This window comes from Brienomyrus brachyistius, chromosome 19 (assembly GCF_023856365.1).
Source record: "Brienomyrus brachyistius isolate T26 chromosome 19, BBRACH_0.4, whole genome shotgun sequence".
Lineage (NCBI taxonomy): Eukaryota > Metazoa > Chordata > Actinopteri > Osteoglossiformes > Mormyridae > Brienomyrus > Brienomyrus brachyistius.
The window spans coordinates 12064093-12087422 of record NC_064551.1 but is presented as its reverse complement, the minus strand read 5'-3'; the positions used below and the strand labels follow the sequence as shown (position 1 = coordinate 12087422).

At 48.5% G+C, this 23330-nt stretch overlaps 2 protein-coding genes across 5 annotated transcripts in view; one reads left to right on the top strand and one right to left on the bottom strand.

Annotated features, from left to right (window-relative positions):
• Positions 1 to 13168, top strand: part of rad51b (RAD51 paralog B) — a 41525-nt gene extending 28357 nt beyond the window's left edge. For all 4 annotated transcript variants that reach the window (XM_048985815.1, XM_048985814.1, XM_048985813.1 and 1 more), the window contains exon 10: positions 11579 to 13168. In XM_048985815.1, coding sequence (XP_048841772.1) covers positions 11579 to 11715 — 137 coding nt within the window. In that variant the 3' untranslated portion in view covers positions 11716 to 13168. The remainder of the gene's footprint in view (positions 1 to 11578) is intronic.
• Positions 13169 to 16552: 3384 nt separating this feature from the next.
• Positions 16553 to 22446, bottom strand: LOC125714669 (mRNA decay activator protein ZFP36L1-like). The gene is made up of 2 exons (XM_048985487.1): positions 22248 to 22446; positions 16553 to 19929 (listed from the first exon to the last, which is right to left on the bottom strand). Exons 1-2 carry the CDS (start codon positions 22299 to 22301, stop codon positions 18901 to 18903), a joined length of 1083 nt encoding a protein of 360 aa, XP_048841444.1. The 5' UTR covers positions 22302 to 22446; the 3' UTR covers positions 16553 to 18900.
• Positions 22447 to 23330: the final 884 nt, after the last annotated feature.

Genomic DNA, 23330 nt, shown 5'->3' with positions numbered 1-23330 from the left:
CCACCGGGAGCCTTCTCCCCCAGCAGAGGCGGGCCTGAGCGAGGGCCGCTTTGGGTGGCATTGTGGTCGTAAGCACCGGTCCGTGGGGGAATGCTTGTGCGCCTCGGCCCCTATCAAGCATGAAGGCACGAAAACGGTCCCCTCGTGCTATAAATAACCTAATATAAACACTGCTGCTAAGTGAACCAAAATGAGCAGATAACCAAAACAGGCTAGAATTTATTGAAAGCAGTTGTACAAATGTAACGGTCCTGCGCAACATGGAAATGGGCCCATGTCCTGCACCCCCATGCCCTCCCCATGCTGAAGATGATCACTCTGCCTTCTGGGCAGCGTTATGTATATAGCAAGTTGTGCTAGGCTCACGCCCCGGCGCCATGCGACCAGCTCAGCCACCGGACCCAGACTGACGTGTCCTGCACGTGCTCAGACGCGTGCTCCACCGTCCATCCTGTGAGCAGGAGCTGATTTATGGACAGTGGTGCAAAAAGTAAAACCTGTCCTTAAAACCTGCTTATTACCGGTTACCCTTAAATATTACAGCTGCTGCTCAAGTGTGGGACGTAGTTTGGTACCATGATGGTGCAGTAGCTTGCTGGCATGAAATAAGACTGAATATGTGATGGTGGAAACCTCACAGCCTGGAGAAATGCAGCACAGCCGTAAATCGGCACTGTTACCCCGGGTTCACTCCTGTGCCCAGCCCCCCAAGTCACTATCTCCAGCCACCAGCCTTCCTGCAGAACATCTCTCCACTTTATTCTGTTTATGTGGCTCACACCACCCTCCCCCCAGTCTCACACTTGCCTGCCCAATTACTGCAGCTCCCCACATGGGGGCTGGACACTCCTTAACCCCCCGCCCTGCCTCGGCATTGGACAAAAAAGCCGGGGAAAATACATTGTTTGTTAATCCTAATTCCATACCACAGTGTGGAGTGAATGTAATTTTGTTTCTCTTAGTATAGTGTGCCCCTGTTGGTAACTCGTTTGAATAGCCCTCGTTTAAATCCCCCGTTATGTTATGGTGCTCCTGAGGGCGGGGCTGCCCCCAGCTGGATGAGCAGGCGGAAACCCAGCTCCGCTTGGGGCCGAATTGGCCTCATTCTTCTGGACCTGTCCTGCTGGGTGCTGGACTGTCAGTTCAGGGAGGTGGAGATCACTTGCCGTCTGTCTGTCTGTGAGTTCGTCTGTCTATGTGTTTGTTTGTCTCTGTCTGTCTGTCTCTGCCTTTTTCTGTCTGACAGTCTCAGGCACTTCAATGGATGTGTTTCACTGCACACCTGTATTTTCACTTTTTATCCTTCGCTTTAATTTGTCCTGCCACCCAGGAATGGTGGTCTGATCTGCAGAACATTAAATCCCATTGCCGAGAGCTAGAGGCCAAAGCCTTAAACTCCTGACACCAAGCTGAAAGTATGACGAAGTGGTTTCCTGTGTCACGGAGCAGGGTCCTGCCAGAAGGCCTGGCCCATGCATTATAATCTAGGATAACGCAGTCTGGAGCACAAATATACGCTGCTTTAATTTCTCTGTTTATGTAACGGGTCTTAAGCGAAATCCTCGTCTAGTTCTGCTCGGTTCGAGGTGCCATGTTTTCTGATTAATCATCAGGGGGATTGTTTATGGTTTGGGCTAATCTGTGAACAAATATTTTATGCTGTTATAAACACAGAAATTCACATTGTATTTTTTGTTTTGCTCAGCTGGCTTTTCCCTCCATTTTCCCTTTCTCATTTGGAAAAAAAGGAAAACTGAGGTTCACCATGATTCTGTTTTTCATTAATGTTGCCTAGTAACTCTGCAACCCACGCAAAAGCCTTGCGAGCTGGAATCCATGGTATTTTAATCCTTAATTCAATATGTGACTGTATGTATTCTCCGGAGCCATTGTGACTCCGGGATGTGTGATGGGAGCATCTGCCCAGTGTGCCACTAGTTCTGTATGGTAAGGATCGTTGACTTTTTTTTTTTTTTAATCAGGTGTCATACAACCCATCACCATGGCAACATCCTTGTTTCAGTACTTATCCTCTTTTGGTCGCCTCCTGCTCTGTAGGGTGCATCAAGCATGGGTGCGGAGATGCTATCTCTGAAGCTTTGGCTGTGTCGTCTGTGAGAACGCTCACAGGCACTGCCAGTTAACGGGGCGATTTCAGCTGGTATGACATTTGAAACACAGGAGTGCTCTGTCTCAGAATATAAGTCTCACTATCCCTAGTCTGACCTGGGTCACGTTTGGCGATAATGAAGGGCCATTCTTCTGCGGAGCTGGAGACCATGCAGGGCTCTACTGGGACCAGTCTGTAGCAGCATGAAAAGGGACAAGGCACTGGGGGCTGGGCAGATGTCTCTCGCATGATTTGTGGATTAGGCCAAGGTCACGGTGGACGGATGACCTCGCCGTCCTCTGCTGTCCCGACTTTCAGTGGCACAGGGCTCTGTGCCTCGGTAGCCTGCTAACCCCAGGTCTGATTTTGACCCCGGGAGAGAAGAGCCTCCCTGTGTGTCCACAGGAACCACCGCACAAAGCACTATACTGTACAGCTCTCGCAAATATATATGGTGCCCTGCTGGTGTTTACTGCTCAGCTCCGCCCCCTAGGACAGTATAAATGTATTACGGGCAGCGCACGTCTTGCTCAGCCTCGCCGGGCATCTTCATTAACCTTTAGTTCAGGCAACTGCGGTGTCGCGTGTCACCGGTACCAGATGTTCACCTGGATTAGCAGCCTCTCTCCGTGTCCCTCCCTGTACCGAGCAGCCGGCTAATCAGGGCTGCCCTTCCCTCACCGCTGTTTGTTATGTTTTACTTTTTTTCGCTCTGTGGTTTTGCCTTCTCAGTCCCAGTAACTGACACTCATCCCTTGCCACTTACTCGACCGCAGGCTGGTTTTGTTTTTGCTGTAATTCCCTTGATGCACCATAGCTTGGTGCAGGTCAGGGAGGGGGATTCGGGACGGGTCAGCACTATCAGAGCCGTGGAGCAGGGCTTGTGCCAGGACTAGGCTGGGAGCTGCTAGCTCTGCTTGGGTAATTAAGTAGCAGTTTAGCGTTACACTTCACTCACTATCATATTTACTAGTCCAAGCGTAATTTCTGCTCCGAATAACACAAAAGGGGGAGTGACATGTAGTGTGGTATTATATGTCCGGCAGTGTGTGATACGCATGCCGGCGTTTATTATGGTAGGGTTTGCTTTTGTCAAACTAGATGGTTAAAAAGAACAAAACAATATACATGGTTTGAGGCTGGATTTCTGGAAATGCAGATAAAGCTAAATCGATGTATAAAGAGACTGGTGCAGTTGTACTTCTGTATTCAGACTGGTTAGGGTTAGTACAGTCATTGTAGTCCTGTATTCCGTAGATTAGCTGGGTGTGTGTGGGGCTCGGCTGCGAGTTGAAGGCGTTTTCTGCCAGTAAGGGACTGAATGCTGCTGTAGTATTTTCCCTGCTTATTGTAATTGTCCGGTGGGGAGGGGGGGGGGGGGGGGGGCAGGGTGTTATTGGTTTCGCTACTGTTTGAGGCTGCGATGTCCCCATAACAGACAGGAGTGTTGCTGTCTATTGTGGGGGAGTAAAGTTTTGAGTTTCCTGAGGGGCAGCTGAGCCTCTTTCCGGCCCCTTGGGTAGTGAAGGTGCTGCTGTCTTTCTGGTCCATGTGAGGTCCTCTAGGAAGCACCAGACCTCAAGAGAGTTCTTCACGGAGCTCCTGCACTGCCAGTACCCAGAATGCTTTGCTTGTGCTCCATCGCTACGACATCGCTTGGGAGGTCACGCCTAGGGAGGTGGCAGGCGCACAAAGGCCGCTTGTGCAGTGGGATCGGGGAGCCGCGGTTATGATGGTGTGAAATATGCGGCCTGCCCAAGGGGAAGTTTACAGCCGGGGAATCTCTAGGCAGAATGTCCATGCTGCTTTCAACTCATGCCCATTCGAGTTCTCAACTGGCGAAACGCCCCACCCCCAGAAATATTCAGCCTGAACAGATGGCTGCAAGACCTAGGGCATAAGATGGGGCCCCATGTGCTGCCACCCCCACCCCCCCATGCGAGGGTCCCGTAAACAAGCCTCTTTCGGGCCATGCCGGCGCATTCCTGTGTCCTCCGTCCGTTTTAATGGCGCTCTGAGTCTCTCAGAGCTCATCTGTCCTGCCGAGTCGGGACTTTACGGTTGCCCTGGTAAATCTAATGGGGAATAGATTGAGTTTCATTTAAGGGAGCAGATGCCTTGCGATTGTCACTAAGCCGTGACTTAGAGTGCAGATTGTTCTTTTATAACATCTGCCTAGTGCAGCTTCATCTAACCGGTTTCATATAATACAGGAAAATGGCAACAGAGTCTCTCAACTTCACATCATACCAAGACAATAACAAACAGTACAGTTCATGTTACAGAGGAGCCTCAATCTACGCTGCTGATTAACAGGCCGCTTGGAGGTCGCTGCTGCCATGTGGGGAGACTCACTCAGGGAGGGGGTCCTGAAGCTGCGTGCCTGTGGAGGGGAAACCTGATGTTTTTGGTATCGATGGAGAGGCAAGGCGCTGGCTAAGGAGACTGGACTGTGATCTGCTGATGTTACTGTCGATCCGGGCCGTCAGGGTGGGGGGGGGGGGGGGGGAGCTGTTATGTGCCAAAGCCCCGGCCTGCAAGATTTATTCCCCTAAGTGAAACTATTTACCGTCGTCTTGGAGCAGCACTGTACACCTGGGTTCGGCAGCGGGGCCCCCAACCTGCAAGCTCATTCAGCACTATCTTCCCCCCCCCCATGCACAATCCTTCCTCCCGGCCTGTGAGAAAGTGGCCAGAGAGAGCTTTGAAAGAAGGGGGGGGGATTGAGAGTGTGCTGTGGGCCTGTTAATGCCGCGGATGAAAAGGCAGAGAGGTGAATTCTACTCAGCCTGTCACACAACTGCCATTTCCTCCTGTGGGGGTTTTGTTCTGTTTTCTCCCGAAATGCCTCCCCCCTCACTTCCTTTGTTTTGCTTTTTCTTTTGAGTGCCCTCGGCTCCTGAATGGAGAGTCACCCAAAGAGGTAGAGAAAGAGTGCTGGGCTGGGCTGGGAGGTGGGAGGTGAGCCGGCAGAGTCCCAGCCCCCTCTGTGGGGCTGCCTGGCTGAGGGGGATTGGCCGGGGCGGGGGGGTACTCCTTCCCGAAATGGGGATGCCAGGTTTCCTCTCTGGGCTCAGTCCCCTGCCGAAAAAAGACCAAGCGTGGTGTGAAGCCCCCCCAAGGGTCCGGAAGTCATATTCAGGCCTCCACAGATGGAATGGCGGCGGGATTCTCCTACACGTTCCACTCTCCCATAGCACGCGCATTCACAGGCCAAGTCAGGAGATGCCGGCTCCTGATTTGGCTCTTTAAATTACGTTATGCTGTCCATCCCGAACAATGGCGTCAGTGTGTGGCCCGCTGGAAGTGCTTCAGCCTACCTGCTGATGGATTTGGAGACGTCTGCTGGGCAAGGCTTAGCTTAAGGGCTAGTTTGTAAGCAGTCCGCATAGTGTAGTAAGTGTATACTTCATTTCCTGGTGTGTGGAAAAAGTAGATCTGCTATTGCAGATAGTGGAAATGAATTTAAAGTGTAACATTTCTGTACAGTGCATGTTTTTAAGGGCTGGGGTTTGTACTTCTAAGCTGCCAGTGCATCAGCATTTGGTCTACGGAGATTCCTTTGCTGGGCTGTGCCGGACGGACGGAGGGAGGGACGGAGCCATGTGCATTAACGGCAGCCGATTGGCCCACGAGGGGTCCGCTGTTACCGCGACAGCGAGGCGGCAGGGAAGAGTTAAAGCGCTTTGTTGAGGGGGCATAAATGAGAAGCGGCTTGTAATCACACTGCAGGAATGCAGTTGGTGTACACTCCCTAAGCCGGGCTGCACTGCACACTCTGCACGAGGCATAAAGAGCCCTTTGTTCACGGGGCTCCTGTGAAGCACTGCCTCCCTCTCTCTCTCTCCATCTCTCTCCCCTTCTTTCACTTTCCTTAATGTTCTTTCCATTCTCTCGCTTTCTACATGTTTTTTTTCCCGTTCCTTTATTCCTCTTATCCTTTTTGTCTCCCCTTATTTCTCTTCCTCTTCCCCTTCTTTCGCAGTCCTCTTTCTACCTTTTCCCTTCACTGTCTTCTTTCCCTTCGCTCTGTCCTCTTCCTCGTTCCCTATTCTCCCTGTCCTTCCTCGCTTTCATTCTCTCTTCCTCTTTTCCTTCTCTTTCTGTCATCTTCCCCTATTTCCCTTTTCTCTCTCTTCCACCATTTCCCTTCTCTCTCTCTCTCTCTTCCACCATTTCCCTTCTTTTTTTCACTATTTCCCTTCTCTCTTCCACTTTTTCCAATCTCTTTCTTCCACTATTTTCTTTCTCTCTGTCTTCCTTTCTTTCCCTTCTCTCTCTCTCCATCCTCTCCATTCCTTTCCCTTCTCCTCATCCCATTTCTCATTCTTCCTCTCCTCTTTATCCCAGTCCCCCTTTTCCCATCTCTCACGCTTCAGCAGATCATGTTTCTCCTTTTCTTTTCTTCATTCAATCCCTCTAGGGTGGGGGGGTGGGGGGGGTTGGTGATCCGTCTAAGGCTGCTGCAGATATAGAAAGAACCTCCGCACACTGGGGGGGGGGGACGAGGCAAATAAAAACAGACCTGCAGCTGAAGTTAACCCTTTTAGGCCCAGCTTTCAGCTTTTGGATGACTTTTAAACTGACTGTACTGTATTAAAGATGGGAGGGCAAGTAAGACTTTAACATCATTTTCGAGAGCAATAAAATACATAAGCAAAAGATGATAGGAGGAGTGCGGAGGAAGGATGGCGTTGTAAACAGAGGGGGCTTGGGCAGCCTGGGGCGCCTCCCCGGCTCGGCAGACCCCCGCATCCCCGGTGGAACAGCTGGTGCTGTTCAGGCAGCTGGGGGGGGCGCGGTGCTCTAAGGGATTCACATCCCTTTCCATTGACGTTGCTCGCTTTCCCCTGGCCACCGCTGATTACTCTGGGTTAACCAGACATTTAATAGGCTTGGGTGGGGGGTGGGGGGCCTTAGCCGCGGCTTCAGCGAAGGCTTCCCGCGGAATCTATAGCCAATGGCCGTTTGACATGGAGCTTTTAACTCTCGTTACGGTTTGAAGGTAGAAAACATCTCTACTAGAAACGTACTACAAACTGATCAGAGATTTTTCTTTACTTTTCAGCTTATTCTAAATTTATGTAGCTATTTTATGTAAGCAATCATTGGATGAGGCACTTTAGGTTGTAAACTAGTTTGAAATGGTCGTTTTTCTTTATAATTATTAATAATTCATCTTGTACTGACTTCAGCCTTGATCTCTGCAGTATGTCTAGGAGCATGTTAGGTGTGTGTGTGTGTGTGTGTGTGTGTGTGTGTGTGTGTGTGTGTGTGTGTGTGTGTGTGTGTGTGTGTGTGTGTGTGTGTGTGTGTGTGTGTGTGTGTGTGTGGTGGGGGGGCATTCCTCCAATCTCTCTTCTGTGTGACACTGAGGCCTGGTGTGGCCTGTTCCAGGTGCTGCTCTGTTGACGTTGGACACTAAGCCAGTCACCTGTGACACTTGCTGAACGTCAAGCCCTTCCTGACACTGGTGACTGGCTGAATGGCTCGTCATTTGCGTGCCTTCATGAAGCGAAGCTGAAAGCTTCTTGCTCGCAGTAATGGAGCCCCATCAAGATGACCTGGATTGTATTGACTGGCCGTGAAGCGTGGGATTTCTCCACTGGTGTGTTTATCTAAATCGAGCTGTCTAGCTTTTAAATAGGGCATGTTCTAGCTTGTCTGTTTCATGACACTATCTACTTTTGAGAGGGAACCTGCGTTATGTAACATGAGTGCGATGAGTCCATTTGGAAGGCGGACTGTGGTGTATGTCACAAGACATGAAGAAACAATGGAGCAAATAGAGTTTACAGCATGCTTAGGCATGTTTGGTGACTGTTTCAAATGAACATTTAAAAATATGCACGTGTATGTGTTTCTGAATCAGCAATGCACCAGACCTCCAGCTAATAGCTTACAGACTGTGCAGACATCTTGCAGGTCTGGCTGCAGCATGTTTCCGCTGCCTTGCGTCAGAGACACATGTGCCCTCAACGCGCTGCCCCACCGCGTGAGGAGTAGCATGCAGAGCCCTGAGAAGTAATGAAAAGTACATGAAAGCAACTCCTCATTTGTCCTACCGGCTCGCTCTCCCTCCCTCCCTGCCTCCAGCTGCCTCGCGTTCCCAGTGTGACCTCAGCCTCTCTAGCAGCTGTGCATGCAAAGGCCCTGTCCGAAAATCTCTCCCCCCGCCCCTCCCCAGAGCCCCCACTTCTGAATCCAGCCTAGACCACTGTGCCACTGTGGTCCAGCTTAGCAGCACGGAATAATCAGAGAGATCCTATTGAATACCATCCATGACTGACTTTTGTTACTGTCTTACCAGTTCATTAACTGGGATTAAAGTTTTACTAGCATTAAGTAAGGATTACAGATGATGGTGTTTATACTGGGAACTTCATTTATCCCCAGAGCAGAATTTTGCCGTCTAATAGGAAAATAAAGCTGATCCAGACCAATCATGCAAAGGAGTGATTTCTGCCATTAGCTGCTTGCCGTGTGTCTTGCTGCTGGTACCTCGGTTCCACTGTAGATATTGTGGAGCCAAACCCAGAGCATGCCAGTGTGGCTCAGGACTGAGCACGGCTTCTGCGTGGCCCCCGCTTCCATCACTGACGTTCAGTGGCTTTCAGGAAGTGTGACGACTATGAATCGCTGTTCTCTCCCGCCACCCCTCACAGACCGTAACATCACCTAGGGGCGAAGGCGCTCCATCGTACGTGCGTCTCTGTCCCTTCTGCGTCACTGCCGCCCTATCACCTGTTCTGTCAGCTACATCGTGTAGCCTGTGCGTGTGTGTTTTCTTCACGTCCTGCTGAAACTGAGAGTGGTCATGTGACTGATCTGCATGCAGAGATGTGGTTGAGTTGAGGCTTGCGTTATGCTCCACTCGAAACACTGAAGGTGCTGTCAAACCCTCTTCCTTGACTTGTTTTGACCCCAGTCTTTCCTGTGGTTTGTCTACCTTGTAAACAAGGGTGGGGTCATTTGGCCCTTCATCAGGCCTTTTCATAATATTCACGCAGGTGCCATTTTTGTATAGCTCTGCCTGCGCTGCTGCATGTCCTGCAAAACAGACAATGTGAGCTGTTTGTGTTTGTCTGTGTAGACGTGTGACAGTACAATGAGATGGTTTGTGTAACTGCAACCCTTCAGCATGCTGTGGTTGGCATGACTGGTTAGCATGATTGAAGGGCTGTCAGTGTAGACATGGGACATTATTTTGAGAAGGGAGGGGGGGGGACAGGATGTACCCAGCAGGATCTGAAATATCCTTTGTCCTAACTGGACAGGTCAGTCTCCAGTGAGCATGCTGAGTAATGTCCTCAGAGACGTGCGTCAAACCGTGGAACTGCTGCAGAAGGGCCTGTGGGTCACACGTTTGTTGTTCTGCTTCGCTTCGAAAAGCCCGACAGCTTTACACGGGGGTAGATGTGAGAGAAGATTCCTTCATTGGACACTCCTCGTGCAGGGAGCACCAGCGCGCTTCTTGGCTGCAAGAGGGGGCCGTCCCTCAGCACGATGTTTCAAAACCACGGCTAGTGTAAACTAACAGGAACGGGCCGGCTCGTCCCCCGTGGGCCCCAGGAAATGCCCACGGCTCTGGCTGCAGTTGGCAGGTGTCTCGGGGCCGTATGTAGGGTGACCGCATGCTGCTGTCGCCGGGGGGGTCGCCGCGATGGTTGGTGTGAAGCCAAGTGGTCTGATTAGCGCAGTTGTGGGTTTTGTTGGCCGCCGATGCTGCGGTCGGCTGGCCGGTGAGGCCTGATGGGAGGGGGTTAGTGTGACGGTTATGTAATGGCTCTGTGGGGGCCGGTCTGGCTGAGAGCTGATATGAGCAGCACAACCCTGCCAGGGGTCGCCTCTCCCTGGCCCCGCCCATATGCTATGGCCTGCGGGACCTGCATCCCCGCCTCTGATTGGTAGGTAAGGGGAGGAGCTGTAGGGGCCCTGACCTGAATGTGTCTCTTTATTAATGTCACAGTGGGCCGCATGGGGATCTGGCCGGGCCCCATCTTGAGGCCCACCTCAGATACTTTATACTGCGACAGGTTTTGTTAAGGTGTTCATTTCACAGCCCTTCAGAATGAGATGAATCAAAGTCGGAGCCTTTATTTAATCTGATCTCTGTGCATTAGCGCAGTCTGGCCCGTCTGTGTTCCTGCCTACTCCGATATGCTGTGGCCTTTTGTCGTTACTGTTTCATCCTGTTCCTCTCCCCCCCCCCTTCTGGCACATAAAGAAGTACAGCACCCCGTCACCAAGGAACTCCCTCTGTGAACCGTTTCTGTGGTTTTGTCACAGGCTGTTGGTTTGTGTTCACGTACCCCCCCCATCCCCCTTGTCGTCTTGCCCGCATGTAGACTGATGTTACAGATAAGTCCCAGGAGGGGTCAGGGGGGGGAGTCATTGGCATGGCGGCCCCCGAGTTAATTTCCCTAACCTAGTCAGTGATGGCCTTTGCTTTTTACCATTAACAGTGAAGCCCAGAGGGTCACAGAGGGACAATCGAAAACACGACTGTATCGGACAACTTTTGGCCTCCCTAAGGATCATATATGTCAAATTACACAGAAGCCAGTAAACACAGGAGGTGCAGTTTGTGATGATGATGATGATGATGGTAGTGTGTTACAAACATCACATAATAACCCAGATGTCTCAACACACCTGTATCACTTTTATTCTTCATCCGATTTTTTTGTCCTTCTGCAGTGAAGGCGATAGACAGTGAGCTGCTCAGGCACATTCTGTCACCACTTATTAATGCTCTGGCCCCTTGTGTTCTGCTGTCAGTATGCAAGCTGCTACTTGCCCCCCCGCATGCCGGAGAGGTGGCTAACGTTACAGTGCGGTCCCCTTCAGTCTCATAGAATTCACATGGACCTCGTTACACTCCGTAATAGAGTAGATGTGATGAAAAGCTAATTTTGGGAAATATTTCATTAATTATGTCTGTTGGATTGCATTTGGAGATTTGGTTTGATTTCTGGGAAATTGTCTTGTAATCGTGCGAGTTTTGGAAAGTGCTATTTGGAATGTAGTGGTGACAAGTGTGACTCTACTTCTGGCCCACAGGACGGCACAGTTGTGTGTTTTCCGCTGTTCTGCTATCTGACAGGCTTTTCCATGCAGCGGTTTTCTTCTTTCTGTATGATTCCACCCAATTTTTCTGTTTGCAAATAGAAATTTGTATGTTTTGCAAATTATCTTTGTAGCTGGGCAGTGGGCCGTCGGCATTGGAGCGTGCGGGCATAAGTAGTGAAACACCAGCTAATATTGTTAACATTTATGTGTTTTGTCTATTTTTTAGACCTAAACTCAGAAATAGTCCTGATTTACTTCAAACTTATTTGTATGCATGAATGTGTAAAACGTTTGGTCCTGTGCTAAGCTGGTGTGACATGAATTTTGACCTAGTGATCTAGTTACTTTCCATTACCCCACAGTGCTATTTATGGATTTTGTTTGTTTGTTTTTTAGGTGATGATGACCAAGCAGGCCCCTCCCACCAAGGCACAGATCCTGGGCTTCAGCCAATAAGGGTGCGATCTGGATTCGCCTGCAATCTGACGCGGGGCTCGTCTGCCATCCGCGACATGAGAGGCAGCTACTCCTGACTGATCAGTTAACTTGCGCTATTTCTCCACGATGACAGTAGACGATGACCTTGACGTGTGTGTTTGTGTAAGTGTGTATATGTGTGCACATGTGCCTTATCTCACTATGACTTTGGGCGAGAGGAGCAGCCCACAGTGGCACTGAATGTTAGCGATTTCACAAACCGATGTCAAGGCCGAAGTCTCCCTGCTCGGCCTGCCTGATTTCCCCCTGCGGTTGCTCGTGCGTAACTGAGCACCGTTTGTGGTCAGACGCGCCTGGCTGTCCTGCCCTCATGTCCTGCAGCTGTGCACCCAGCACCCTTATCACACCTATTATGTACAAAACTGGGCAAGATGGTGGGACGTGAGCTCAGCAAACGGCACCTTTGGGCCGGGGTCGGCTTATCGGATACCGCCTCGGCTGCAGGGCTGCCTTTACTGCTACTGTTATCTGAGCTGTTTGCTCAGGCCTTCAGCTTCTCGAATGGTACCGCAGTACAGCTTGAGGCTAGGCGTTATCTGAGCCTTCACCGCCAGTAAACATAATGAAAAGTCCTGCTTGGCCCGCTGCCCTACCCTTATTGGTTCTTATGTGGATGATCGTTTTTACGACAGCGTTTGTGCTGTGTAGTCAGGGGCTGGCTATGAACCTATGTAGTGATGTGCTGAGAGACTCTGTAGGATGGAAGCCTCGTCTTGTGTAAACACTGCATGAGGTTGAGAAATAAATACATATATAATATTTCATATGTGGATTAATGGCCTAGAACTTTATTTAGGGTAAAATATGTTCTTGCACAATACCTCCTGCCCAGACATAAACTGCAATCAGTAAAGACCCCACCCCACCCCCCCACCCCCCAAAACGCACACTATTCTAAACAGGCCAGCACTGGCCATTATCTGCGCAGGCCTGGGGTGTGAGCTCAGAGCTCAGGTAACACCTGGCTGCACTGCGAATCCCCAGGTGATAGGCCCCTGGGGGGAGCACAGCAGGCTCGGCAGGTTTCACGCGAGGCTCAATCTTGACGGAAGATTACCTGAAGGAACCTACGGTGGCATTGTTCTGATGTGCAATCTCGGCTGGCTGTTTATTTACAGGATCCTCTCCCACACCAGCTATTAGCTGCTCAGGCACTGAAGGCATCAATCTTGGCTCGCACTAATGGAACTTGACAGGCTGTTGCCATGGTGCTTAGGGCTGAAGGGGAAGATGAGGAAGTTTGGCTGATTATTTGAACAATGGTCTTATTTTGGGTGGTTCCTTCTTTTTAACTTGACACACAACACACACGGGCTGGTTTCTCTGGCTTTTTCCACATCTCAGTGGTGATCCTCAGAGTGCAAAACTTTGATAAGTTAACTCCAGATAACTGTTTTTCCAGTGCTGTTTCTGTATGTTTAATGTATTTAGCTTTTTGAGGATTTCAATTACTCCATCTACAGAACACATGAATAAAATCTTTCTGTATTGATGGTGTTTTCATTTAACAACCGTTTTTCTCTTTAATTTGCAATCATTTATTCCTCAGCTTGACCTTAATTTCTCAACCACTTTCAGCCATTCGGGAGAAATGAGGCCTCCTCCTCTGTAACCATCTGTATGGGGCTAAAGGGAGACCGTCTGCTTGCGCTCTCACTATGGTGAATCGTAAAGTTTTGGAATGAGCAAAAAACATAGGACATAACCGGACCAGGTTATTGCTTAGGTGTCCTTAGAAAAGAGAGCAATGGAACGAAGCGGCCATTTTAGGCATTGTAAAAATACCAAAAATGCAGAATGCTGGTTTTTACAAACTTTCTGGCAAAAAGCCTGTCATACTGCTTCCACTCTGGCCCAGTCTCTGCTCCCCCGAATTACTTTTCAGAAACCAATCATATGGATCCACATGTAGCCCCACTGACTAATTAAGAAATCGATACTACTGGTGAGGCGTTGGGTTTGGAAAACTGTGAAATAGGTTTGTGAGCTTTTCAAAGCCCATTTCTGTGGTGGGGGTGGGGGGGGGGGGCATTAATTAGGGCTCCAACCTTCAAGCCACTTGGCTCAGACCTCAGAATGCTGGATCCCGCTAATGGGGATGACATGAGACCGTGTCTTTCTCTGGGGCTCTAAAAGCAACACGACTTAAGCTGTTAAACTATTGCTTATCCGTTGTCTGGACATATTGATCTTGTGAAGAGTAATGTACCAGTTGTAGGTCATATGAAATTAATCTGTGATGAATGTACTGCCACGTCCCACTGAAAATGAAAAGCGAAGCTCTACCCAGATCTCTCTACCTCAAACTTCACTGTACGTGCAGCTTTACGGGCACTGCGACGCGACTCTGGGGAGCTTCACCAATGGGACACACTCATTTCTTAAATTTCTCAGGCAATGTTGCAGTCGGGTTGGGGGGGGGGGGTGTTTATACACCCGGTAATGGACAGGTCACCCTGCAAAGATGACTGGCTCCTCATAAAGCGTCAGGGCTTTTATTCTCCTTCATTTCGCAACAGGAGTGTTTGGGAAATAGCATGTTTTCACATGTTTCCTGAACAGGCTGATGGCAATCTGTCCCGCCCTTGCCAAAGGGCTACCTAAAGCATCTCTAAAACTTAGATCTCAATCATCTCTCTCCTCTGCACACCTGCCTTTCCCACTGTCTGTCTCTGGCCTTTTTTTCTCTCTTTTTTTAAAGTAGGTCAGGAGTTGCTGCATAATCGTAACATGATACTGAAAGGTGCAGGTTTACAGCTGTGAGATTCATAATGGCTGGAGAATGAGGAAAGACGTCTGTGGCAGAATGTCTCTCCTCTGACACCCGAAGGTATGTCAAAACGAGCTAGTCGCTATACAGAGAGTAGAAAGCCATTGTAGTTCAGGAAACTTCATTTGAAGCTGAAACATGTGCTTGAGTTTGTTCCAGGGGACAAACCCTTATGGTCTGTTCAGCTTTCTGCAAGCCGCTGCATACACCTTTCTTGTCTGTGGTTTTGTGCATCTTAAGGTGGAAACTTAACTGCTTGTGCATTAAGCCTGAAGTAAAAAGAGCAAAGTCGACTGTACAGCACATCACAATATATGTAATGAAATACTATCCCAATTGTGGTAGACCTTAAAAAAAATAATCTTCAGTCAACAGGCTTCTGAATTTACATCAATGTAAGTCAAGGGGACAGAAACCCATTACCTTGAAGAGCTAATGTGTGGTTTTTCCTTTGGGGTTTCCAGCCAGATTCTGGGGTCTATTCTTACTTTGCCATCACCGCAGTGGATAGCATTGCTAGCACCACTCCTTTGCAGTTTTAAACCTTTATTGACCCATATTTTTACTGTCTATCAGTTGGGACAGAGAACCAGACAGGTGGCACAACCCAGAGATACAATTCCCTCGGTTATTCTTTGTTGTGGTTAAAGAAGAAAAAAAACTCGGTGTCTATGTACACAGCATGCGAGTTGTCACTCACCTGACATGGAAATTGTCACTCACACAATTCACAATACACCTACAGACCTGGAATCTTTAAATAAAAATTAGCATGCCCACACACATACTACCCGCACCCCTTCAACAAACTCAGCACCATCGCAGACATAACGACCGCCACCAAGAACCACCATACTGTTTTCTATCGTGTATTAAAAAGTGCCCTTATCGTACATAGGAAGGAGAAATGTTCATGTCTGACGAACTCAAAAACAATGGACAGCAGGGTGTTCACTCTTGAATCAGTATAATGAAATAATGTTGGATTCAGCAACCTGTTGACCATTCTGGTACCCAATAAGACATATTTGAAAATTAACTTAGTGCTTATATCTTCAAGTAGAAGGTCAAAAGCCTTGAATGTCTGCCTTTGCAGTGCAGTCATAAAAACCCTAAAGGTGCACATTGCAGCCCCTACGCCGCCGCTTCCCCCCCTGCTCTCCCGAACACCCCCAGTGACTTTAGGAGACGGTGTCCCACAAAACAGAAGCTGAATTTGCTGCCTTTTTGGGCCACTTCAACACCTGTCTTGGAGAGGCAGTCATGTGACCTGTTTGCGTTACAGAAAGTAAAATCTAGCACAAGCAGCAGCGATGTGAGGAGCTGTAAGCAGCCTGTGGTGGCTGTCGTCCCCCCCTTCCTTCCTTCATAGCATAACTGGCAATTCCACTTGCACATGACTGGTGTAATCTGTGTGCTGACATAGGCCCTTGAACTTGGATGTCAGACACCCTTCCCCTGCATATCTCATGTGTAATTTACTTTGCCTCTCAGGCATAACTTTTCAAAGTTAAAGGGGCAGGATCTCTTCTTTTGACAGCCTCACCTAGACCAGTTTCACAGCTTGGTACTGCTATTAGTGTCTATGCCTGCTTAGCAACAAGGCTAAGTCATATGAAGCCCAACGACCAACAGGAGCACCCCCCCGCCAGGTCCATGTGTGGCTGTTAGAAATACCAGTGGCTTCGTGCCCAAGGACGTCCACCCAGGGCCTAAACCCAGTGTCAGGAATGGGGCTGACCGAGGGCACTCCTTTCACATCAACATACATGCAAAGGAGATTAACAGCACAGACAAATCAATAAAAGCAGTAGATCGATGGCCACTGCACAGTGGGAATTCAGAAGGGGAGGCCATAAGGCAGCCGTAAGCAGCCCCAGCATGCCAGCAGGGTAGCAGTGATGTAGAGGTGTTTACTCTGTCTGCCACCCCCCTGCTGGTACTTTTCCATTCGAGTGGCAAGACAGCCCATCACAGCCAGTGCAAACCTGACCGGAGCCCTACAACTGGCCCTCAGTCCCTCCGCCACATCTGGCAGCTCACTGCAATGTCCACCTTCATGTTTGCGCACTCTGAGGACAAGTCAAAATGATTACAACATCTTTTCCAAAAATATGGGGTTTATTCAAACTGCAAAATCGGTCGTTACAAAAAAAGTTCATAAACAAATTACTGCAATGAACGGCAATAACAAAAATACATTCAACAGTTTGCTTTTTTTGTCACTCATATGAACTTTTCTAACTATGAGCAGATACTCCCCTGCCCCCCCCCCAAAACTTCCATGTACAAAAATAGAAACCTGGAATGTATTGAAAGAGGCACTTAATATGGATGATCCAACAAGAAAAGTAAGTCAAAGTTACCTGTGTGTCATGCAGAGCGCCTATAAATGGGAGTCTCTCTGGGGTCGATTTGCTTTCATTACGCATTAGTCTTACAACTAAAACCCTCAGTAACCAGCAAACCTTCAATTTGAACATAAATGCAGTGTTAAAACTCACATTAGGAAATGTTAAAAAAAAAAAAAACAGTAACAAAATGCTTGACTACTCTCCTTATGACCCCCTCCTCCCATTACAAAAAAAAATAAATTTGTTCACTCAGGACTGCTGCGGTTTCAACTTTAAACACTAAACCATAAGCATTTTGGTTGCCCACTGGTTTCTTTTCAGACACTTTCCTCACGTAATTCTCTTAAAACTTTTAAATACATATTTACAGATGGGGTAACCTATCCCCTTTTGCTAACAAAATCCTTTTTGTAAGGGGCAAAAAAAGGGTCTCGAACTGAGACACTGCGCTCCAACCCTTCCGGTTAAGATTTTAAGTTTCTGGGACATCAGGCACAAAATTTCAGTACATCCACATGGGGAACAGCATTGACCAACAAGGACCTTACCGACCAGTTCTGTAAAGACGATCCACGTCACATTTAGCTAATAACAGGCAGGGACTGTTACTGTCAAGGCAAAACGTATAGGCTATACATTCTAAAGCATGGAGGGCAGCAATTAGGCCACGCCCACTAGTACAGTTTAGGAATGAAATTAAGCCACTACAGATCCTGAAATTGCAGTCCAAAATTAAAGATGGAAAAACTACAATAAATAATTAAAATGAAAACCTTTTGTTTTCCAAGATAAAATAAGTGAAGTTATAAAAAGTCACTGTAGTATAATATATTAAACTGTGGGAAAAAAAAAGTCTTCACAATCTCTAATATGGAAGATCATAATTTAACATAAAAAGAAAATATATTCTATCGTTTCATTATCCAGATAAATAAAAAATTAACAAAAAATGCATATGATCAGCAATAAATACGGTTTGATAAATAAGCAGTGACAAGCAAAACCTTCCATTTTGAAAGTTTTTCCCCCAAAATAATAATAATCAAAAAGAGAGAAAAAAAAAACTGAAGCAGGTTATGGGTGGGATTAAAAAGTGCTCCGGAGTGGAATCCGAACGGGAATGGATCACTTGAAGCAGGTCATACAGAGCCACCAGCAATATGCATGACTCGGCCACTGTTGGCAGAATACGGAGGGTGGTGGGAAGTGCGGGGAGGGCTGCAGTCAGTGATCAGGGGTGAGATTTCCTCTCGGCACACATGGAAACAAGAGAGCTACAAAACCTTGAGTCTTAAGGCAACAACTTTAAGGATGTTACAGTTTTTTTGGAAGAAAAGGAAATGTGCGTCGAAAAAAGTTTGTTTTCCTGTCAAATTCCCAAGCCCATTTCCTCTTCACAAGCAGAATGTTCCATTTAAAACAGGTGGGGGGAGAAAACGGGTCCTTGTTCTAGCTCCAGGCACTTTATTCCTTTATCTGCCGTTTTTTTTTTTTTTAAAAAAAAAAGCTTCATGAATGATACCGCAGTTATAAGGATTCATTGTCATGTTAAAGCATCATTCTGCTAGCTAAGAAAAGGGTGGGGTCTCAAAGCAGTGGCAATGCAGGGGAGTGGCCACTAGAGGGCAGGAAGCCAGGGCATGGCTACGGTGTCAGAAAGGTATATTGCATATGAAATACCTTTATCGCAACAAACTTTCTTCACCCATTTTTGGCACTGTCAAACACAGTAGAAGCCAAGTGTTCAGAAGCAGAGCTGAGTTCAGGAAAATGGCAGATTATTTTTTTTTTAACTGTTCTATCTGAATGGACATTTCCCTTGATTAAAAACTGATTCATTTAGAAACCACAGTTCTATGAGTGCTTCCTCATGGTGTTATGGATGCTGTCGGGTTACAGTGACGAGAGGGGACGGGGTTCTGCAGTCCTGACTCACTGCAGGTGAAGTGGGTGAGCCCTTAGCTTAGCTTAAAACAGTTGTACACAAATCTGTCTGTCCCTCACTTGTAAACAAAGACAGAAGTCGAGGGATAGAGGTTGGGGGACAGGGAAGTGCCCTCTGCTAGCCTCTTCTCGCTCCATCTCAGGCATGCAATTCAATCATCGGAGATGGACAGTCTGCTGAAGATGGGGAGCCGGCGCGAGGCGTCCAGCACCGGGGACTCTGACCCGCTGAGGCTCCCCGAGCTGCTCTGGTAGCCCTCCTGGTCAGAAAGCGAGTCTGGCGGGCTAGAGGGCGACTCAAACAGCTGGGGCGACTCTGACATGGCGCGGAAGTAAGGGGCCGTCGGCGAATGGGGAGCTGGGGTGGAAAGGTCCCCACCTCCAAGGGGCCCCAGGCTGGGGCCAAACAGGTTGGCCAGCTCCTGGCTGGAGTACATTAAGGAATTAGTGGGCCACGCAGTGAGGTCCTCAGCAGGGAAGATGGGAGGTGGGGTTACTGAGGTGGGGCTGTCCTGCAGGCTGCCAGCACTGGAGAAGCCGGCGAAGCTGTAGCTGTGCTGGAGGCGTGGCCTCTCTACCTTGTTGGAGGAAGAGAGGGGTGGTGGGCCCCGGCGCTCCTCCGCATTGTGGATGAAGTGGCAGCGGGGGCCATAAGGGCAGAAGCCGATGGTGTGGAAGGTGCGGCACAGCTCCGTCTTATACTTGGGGTGGCGGCTGAGGCTGCGTAGCTCGCGGATTCCGTGGGCGAACTGGCACTTGTCGCCGTACTTGCAGGAGCCGTTCTCCTCAAAGGGCCGGCACAGCTCCGTCTTGTAGCGGCTGGAGTTCACCTGAGCCCCGGCACCACTACCCACAGTGCCCAGGGGCTTCTGCAGCAGCCGCTCTCCGGTCTCCGAGAACGAGCGGTCGCGGAAGCGGTTCTCCTTATTGCTGCCACCGTTCAGGACAGATGAGGGGTCCATCTTGAGGCCGCCGATGAATTGGTTCTGGTTGAACTTGCAGCTGGGGAGCGTGACCGAGTGTCGCCGCTGATAGAGCCCCCCAGCCGTAGGGGCCCCCACAGCCTTCCTGTCCAGCAGGGTCCCAGTAGGGGAGCTGATGGGGGGATTCGCACCCATGCAGGACATCGGTATCTGATGGGAATTACTTAGGATGTTGTTGTTGTAGTTCATTTTATTGTTCTGCAGAAACAGAGACAGAAGCTTTTTAGTACATCTATCTTATTACAGAACTTATGAAGGGTGTAATTTAAGAACGTTCATCAGCATCCATCACAACAACAATCTGGGAGTAATACAGTGCTGACCAGAGTCAATTACATTAAACTTTATTACAACAGGAGCTGAATGCTTAGGATGCTGGTCTGTCTTACAGCCAAGTTACTTTCTAAAGAATGTTTGTGTCCCTCTGTCTTATGTAGGAAAAGTGTTCAAGTAGAAATTCTGGATTCCTTTTGACGACCAATCCATGTTGCACCAATATGCAGCGTTTAAGAGTGACTAGGCTGCTTATTAAAAGTGGAAGCCTCACAGAAGTTTCTCCTGGGTCTTAGGGGGAAGGCTGAGGCGCATACAGGAAAAACAGTAAAACGAAAAACCAACATGGCCAAAGTGGCCATATTAAAGAGCACCCATTCCACGTGTTTGATGAAACATTACCGTACTTCCTTCGACACCGACTACTTTCCCAGAGCTCCGGTAAAATCTTAGCTGTAATATTTAGATTGCTTGGCTTCATGAATGAAACCATATGCATTCGTATACAAACTGCTTTTACTTCATCATCCACTGGGTCCAGGGAATACCAAAATATACCAAAGTATTAATTACACTGAATACGTAACACTGTCTACCAAGACAGTTTGAAGGTCCACATGCACAATTGCACAATTTGCTCTTAATCATTACATGTGGTACAAACTGCTAAACCCGTGTACATTTCACAAATAGTTTACTAGCCCAGGAATAGCCAGATAAAGATTACTGGAGATCAAGTGACAGGGCGTGATCTTATGCGAGGTAAGAAAACGTAACGTTTTAAGTCCACCACTTCAACCTCAAGACTAAAGTTAGCCCTCAAACAACTTTGCGCAATACTCAAACTCCATGGTTAGAGATAGGTAACCTTGAGAGCTTATTAAGAGGGAGAATATGAAACGTCCTTGCTAAGTCAGCAGTTTGCATGGTAGCCTTTGTATGGGTACAGTGCTTCAGCTGGTCTATACTGATGGGAGTTGTTCCACTAAGGATTCCTGCCCCATGAGGCAGACAGGATGGGGGCATGGCTCAGACCGGGGGGGGGGGGGGGTGGCCGGACAGGCGACTGCATGACACACAAATAAAACGATGGACAAAACGGGAAAAGGCTACCCGTCGGACGATACGCTTCAGCGCACAGGAGGCCTCGCTGGCAGGAGATTAGCGGACGGCCTCCACGATGCAGGAAAGGCGCGTTATGAAAAGGCTCATACATGGCTGACAGTCGGCCTATGCAGCCCTAATGAATGGCACTGAAGCACGCGCGGTCCGACACCGAGCAGCGTCTGCCTACTGAAAATGCCTGATCGCAAAGGTCTGAGCACGATTATCGTGGCAAAATAGCGGGATAATACATAGTTATTCCTTCTACGGCCAGTTTTTAATAAGCCATCAGGCGGTAAAGCGCAGAAAGTGTGCACGGCCACGCCGCGGAGCCCCGGGCTCGGCACGCCGCATACCTCCACACCCGCGGCTGCCGATCAAGCGCAGAGCAACGCGTACGAGGCACTGCACGGCTGCTCAACTGCATCTAAGAACTTTCCAGCAGCAAAGAATACTTTCAAATTAGTATATCAATGGTTAGCCCCCCCGACTTAAACACAGCATGCATCAGGGTAAACAGAAAGTTACTCCGCTTCTCATTCCAGCACGTAAACGGGCTCTGCAAAAGTTCTCCTTTAAACGCAAATAATTCTACACCGATAATCCGTATCAGTCTCACAAACATGAAAACATCGGTTTACCAGCATTTAACTCGCCGCAAACAATACACACATACAATGCTGCCCGATTCAGTCAAAATTTAACTAAAAATTCAGGATATCGTTACTAATTTAACCCCCCCGCACGTCTCGCTCGGGTTCACGCCACCGGAATGACGCACTGGTTTAAAAACTAAAACAAAAGTCCGGTAAGTCAAGTTTTATATGGGCATACCTAACTTGTAAAGATACTAAAACAAAGAAAAATAACCATCCACAAATGAACTGTTTCGCAAACTAGCTAATCTCGACCCCCCTAACTAAGACTGAATCACGCAGCCGTTTAAGCGACTAACTTAGGAGCCGTAAACGAAACAAGCGCAAACGCCACGAGAACCATGTAAACCCGCGTTACGGATTACGAATAATAATCCTTCACGTCTGATTTCGCTATAAACGTGCCGCCGCCGGTTCCCGTTGCCAAGGAAAGACAAATAAAACGGAAAAAGTTGACAATGAAAGTAGCTGGGAAGCGCGTACCTTGTTGATCACTTCGCTGAAGTTAACGAAGGACGACACCACAGCCGTGGTCATCTCTGCTGCGAGGAAACGTGCTCGGCGAATGGAGATTTATATGTATGCAGAGGTATAAAGCTGCGTGCAGCAAGGCCAGCGGGCTCGGATCCTCTGCTGCACAGGCAACGTTCAACGTTTATAATCTCCCTGGCAGCTTTCTTCGCGGGAGGGGCCACCGCCTCATGATTGGCGTTTTCATGAGTCCGCTGGTCTTTCCTCTTCCTTAAGCCGTGGAAATAGAGAAAGGAGGAAGGGCTTCAGCCGGCTACCATCTAAACTAAACTAATACTAAACTTCAAAGTTCAGTGCTGGGGATTTTATTGTTCCAAAACAGCCCTTTATGTCGATCTTGAAATGACTGTTTCGATCTGGTCAAAATACAGTTTATACCACTTCATTGTTTCTCGGGGAAGCATGTTCGCCATGTTTTGTTTATACGGTTCCTCTCGTGTTTTTCATTTACCCCCATATGCTTTGATATACTACATATAAACTGTTTTTGGAATTTTATCACTATTGTGTAATAAACTGCAATATGCGCTGGGCAGGAGAATCGATCCGAATCACATGGTATTTCCAGGTTTTGGGTTTCTGATTAATTCTTCTGCTTGCTTGACTGTAACTTAGTGATCCAAACTTAGAGGCTACCACATACATATTTCTTGCGTAAATACCAAACCGTTGTAAACTATAATTTGCTGCTCATTTTTAGAGGGTGGTTGTTTTACTCAGAAATCAGACGACTTTAGTTATTTTACCCGGAGCCCAGTTTTCCTTTGGCCAGCTTTGTATTCGAGGGGGTTTTCCTCCGCTTTAACATGACTAGTTACGGCGGCTGGATGCGCACACCGCGCGGTTCCGCTGAGATCACGTGACGAGCAGTGCGAGCGGCGCGAGTCACCCGACACGCTGCGCCATGCCGCTGATAGTCCGAGGGGGAGGGGGGCAGCTGAAGGGATGCAGGGGTGGTTTAAACGGCGTCATTATTTGAAGCGATAAGTGATTTTTGTTCAGGGTAAAACATTTGTCCGGAAGGAAACGCCTTGA

Excerpts from the sequence above, each read along its gene's own strand:
- LOC125714669 (XM_048985487.1), bottom strand. The coding sequence starts at position 22,301 with ATGACCACGGCTGTGGTGTCGTCCTTCGTTAACTTCAGCGAAGTGATC. Across the intron at positions 19,930-22,247 it reads TCAGCGAAGTGATCAACAAG|AACAATAAAATGAACTACAA; the intron begins GTACGCGCTTCC and ends CTGTTTCTGCAG.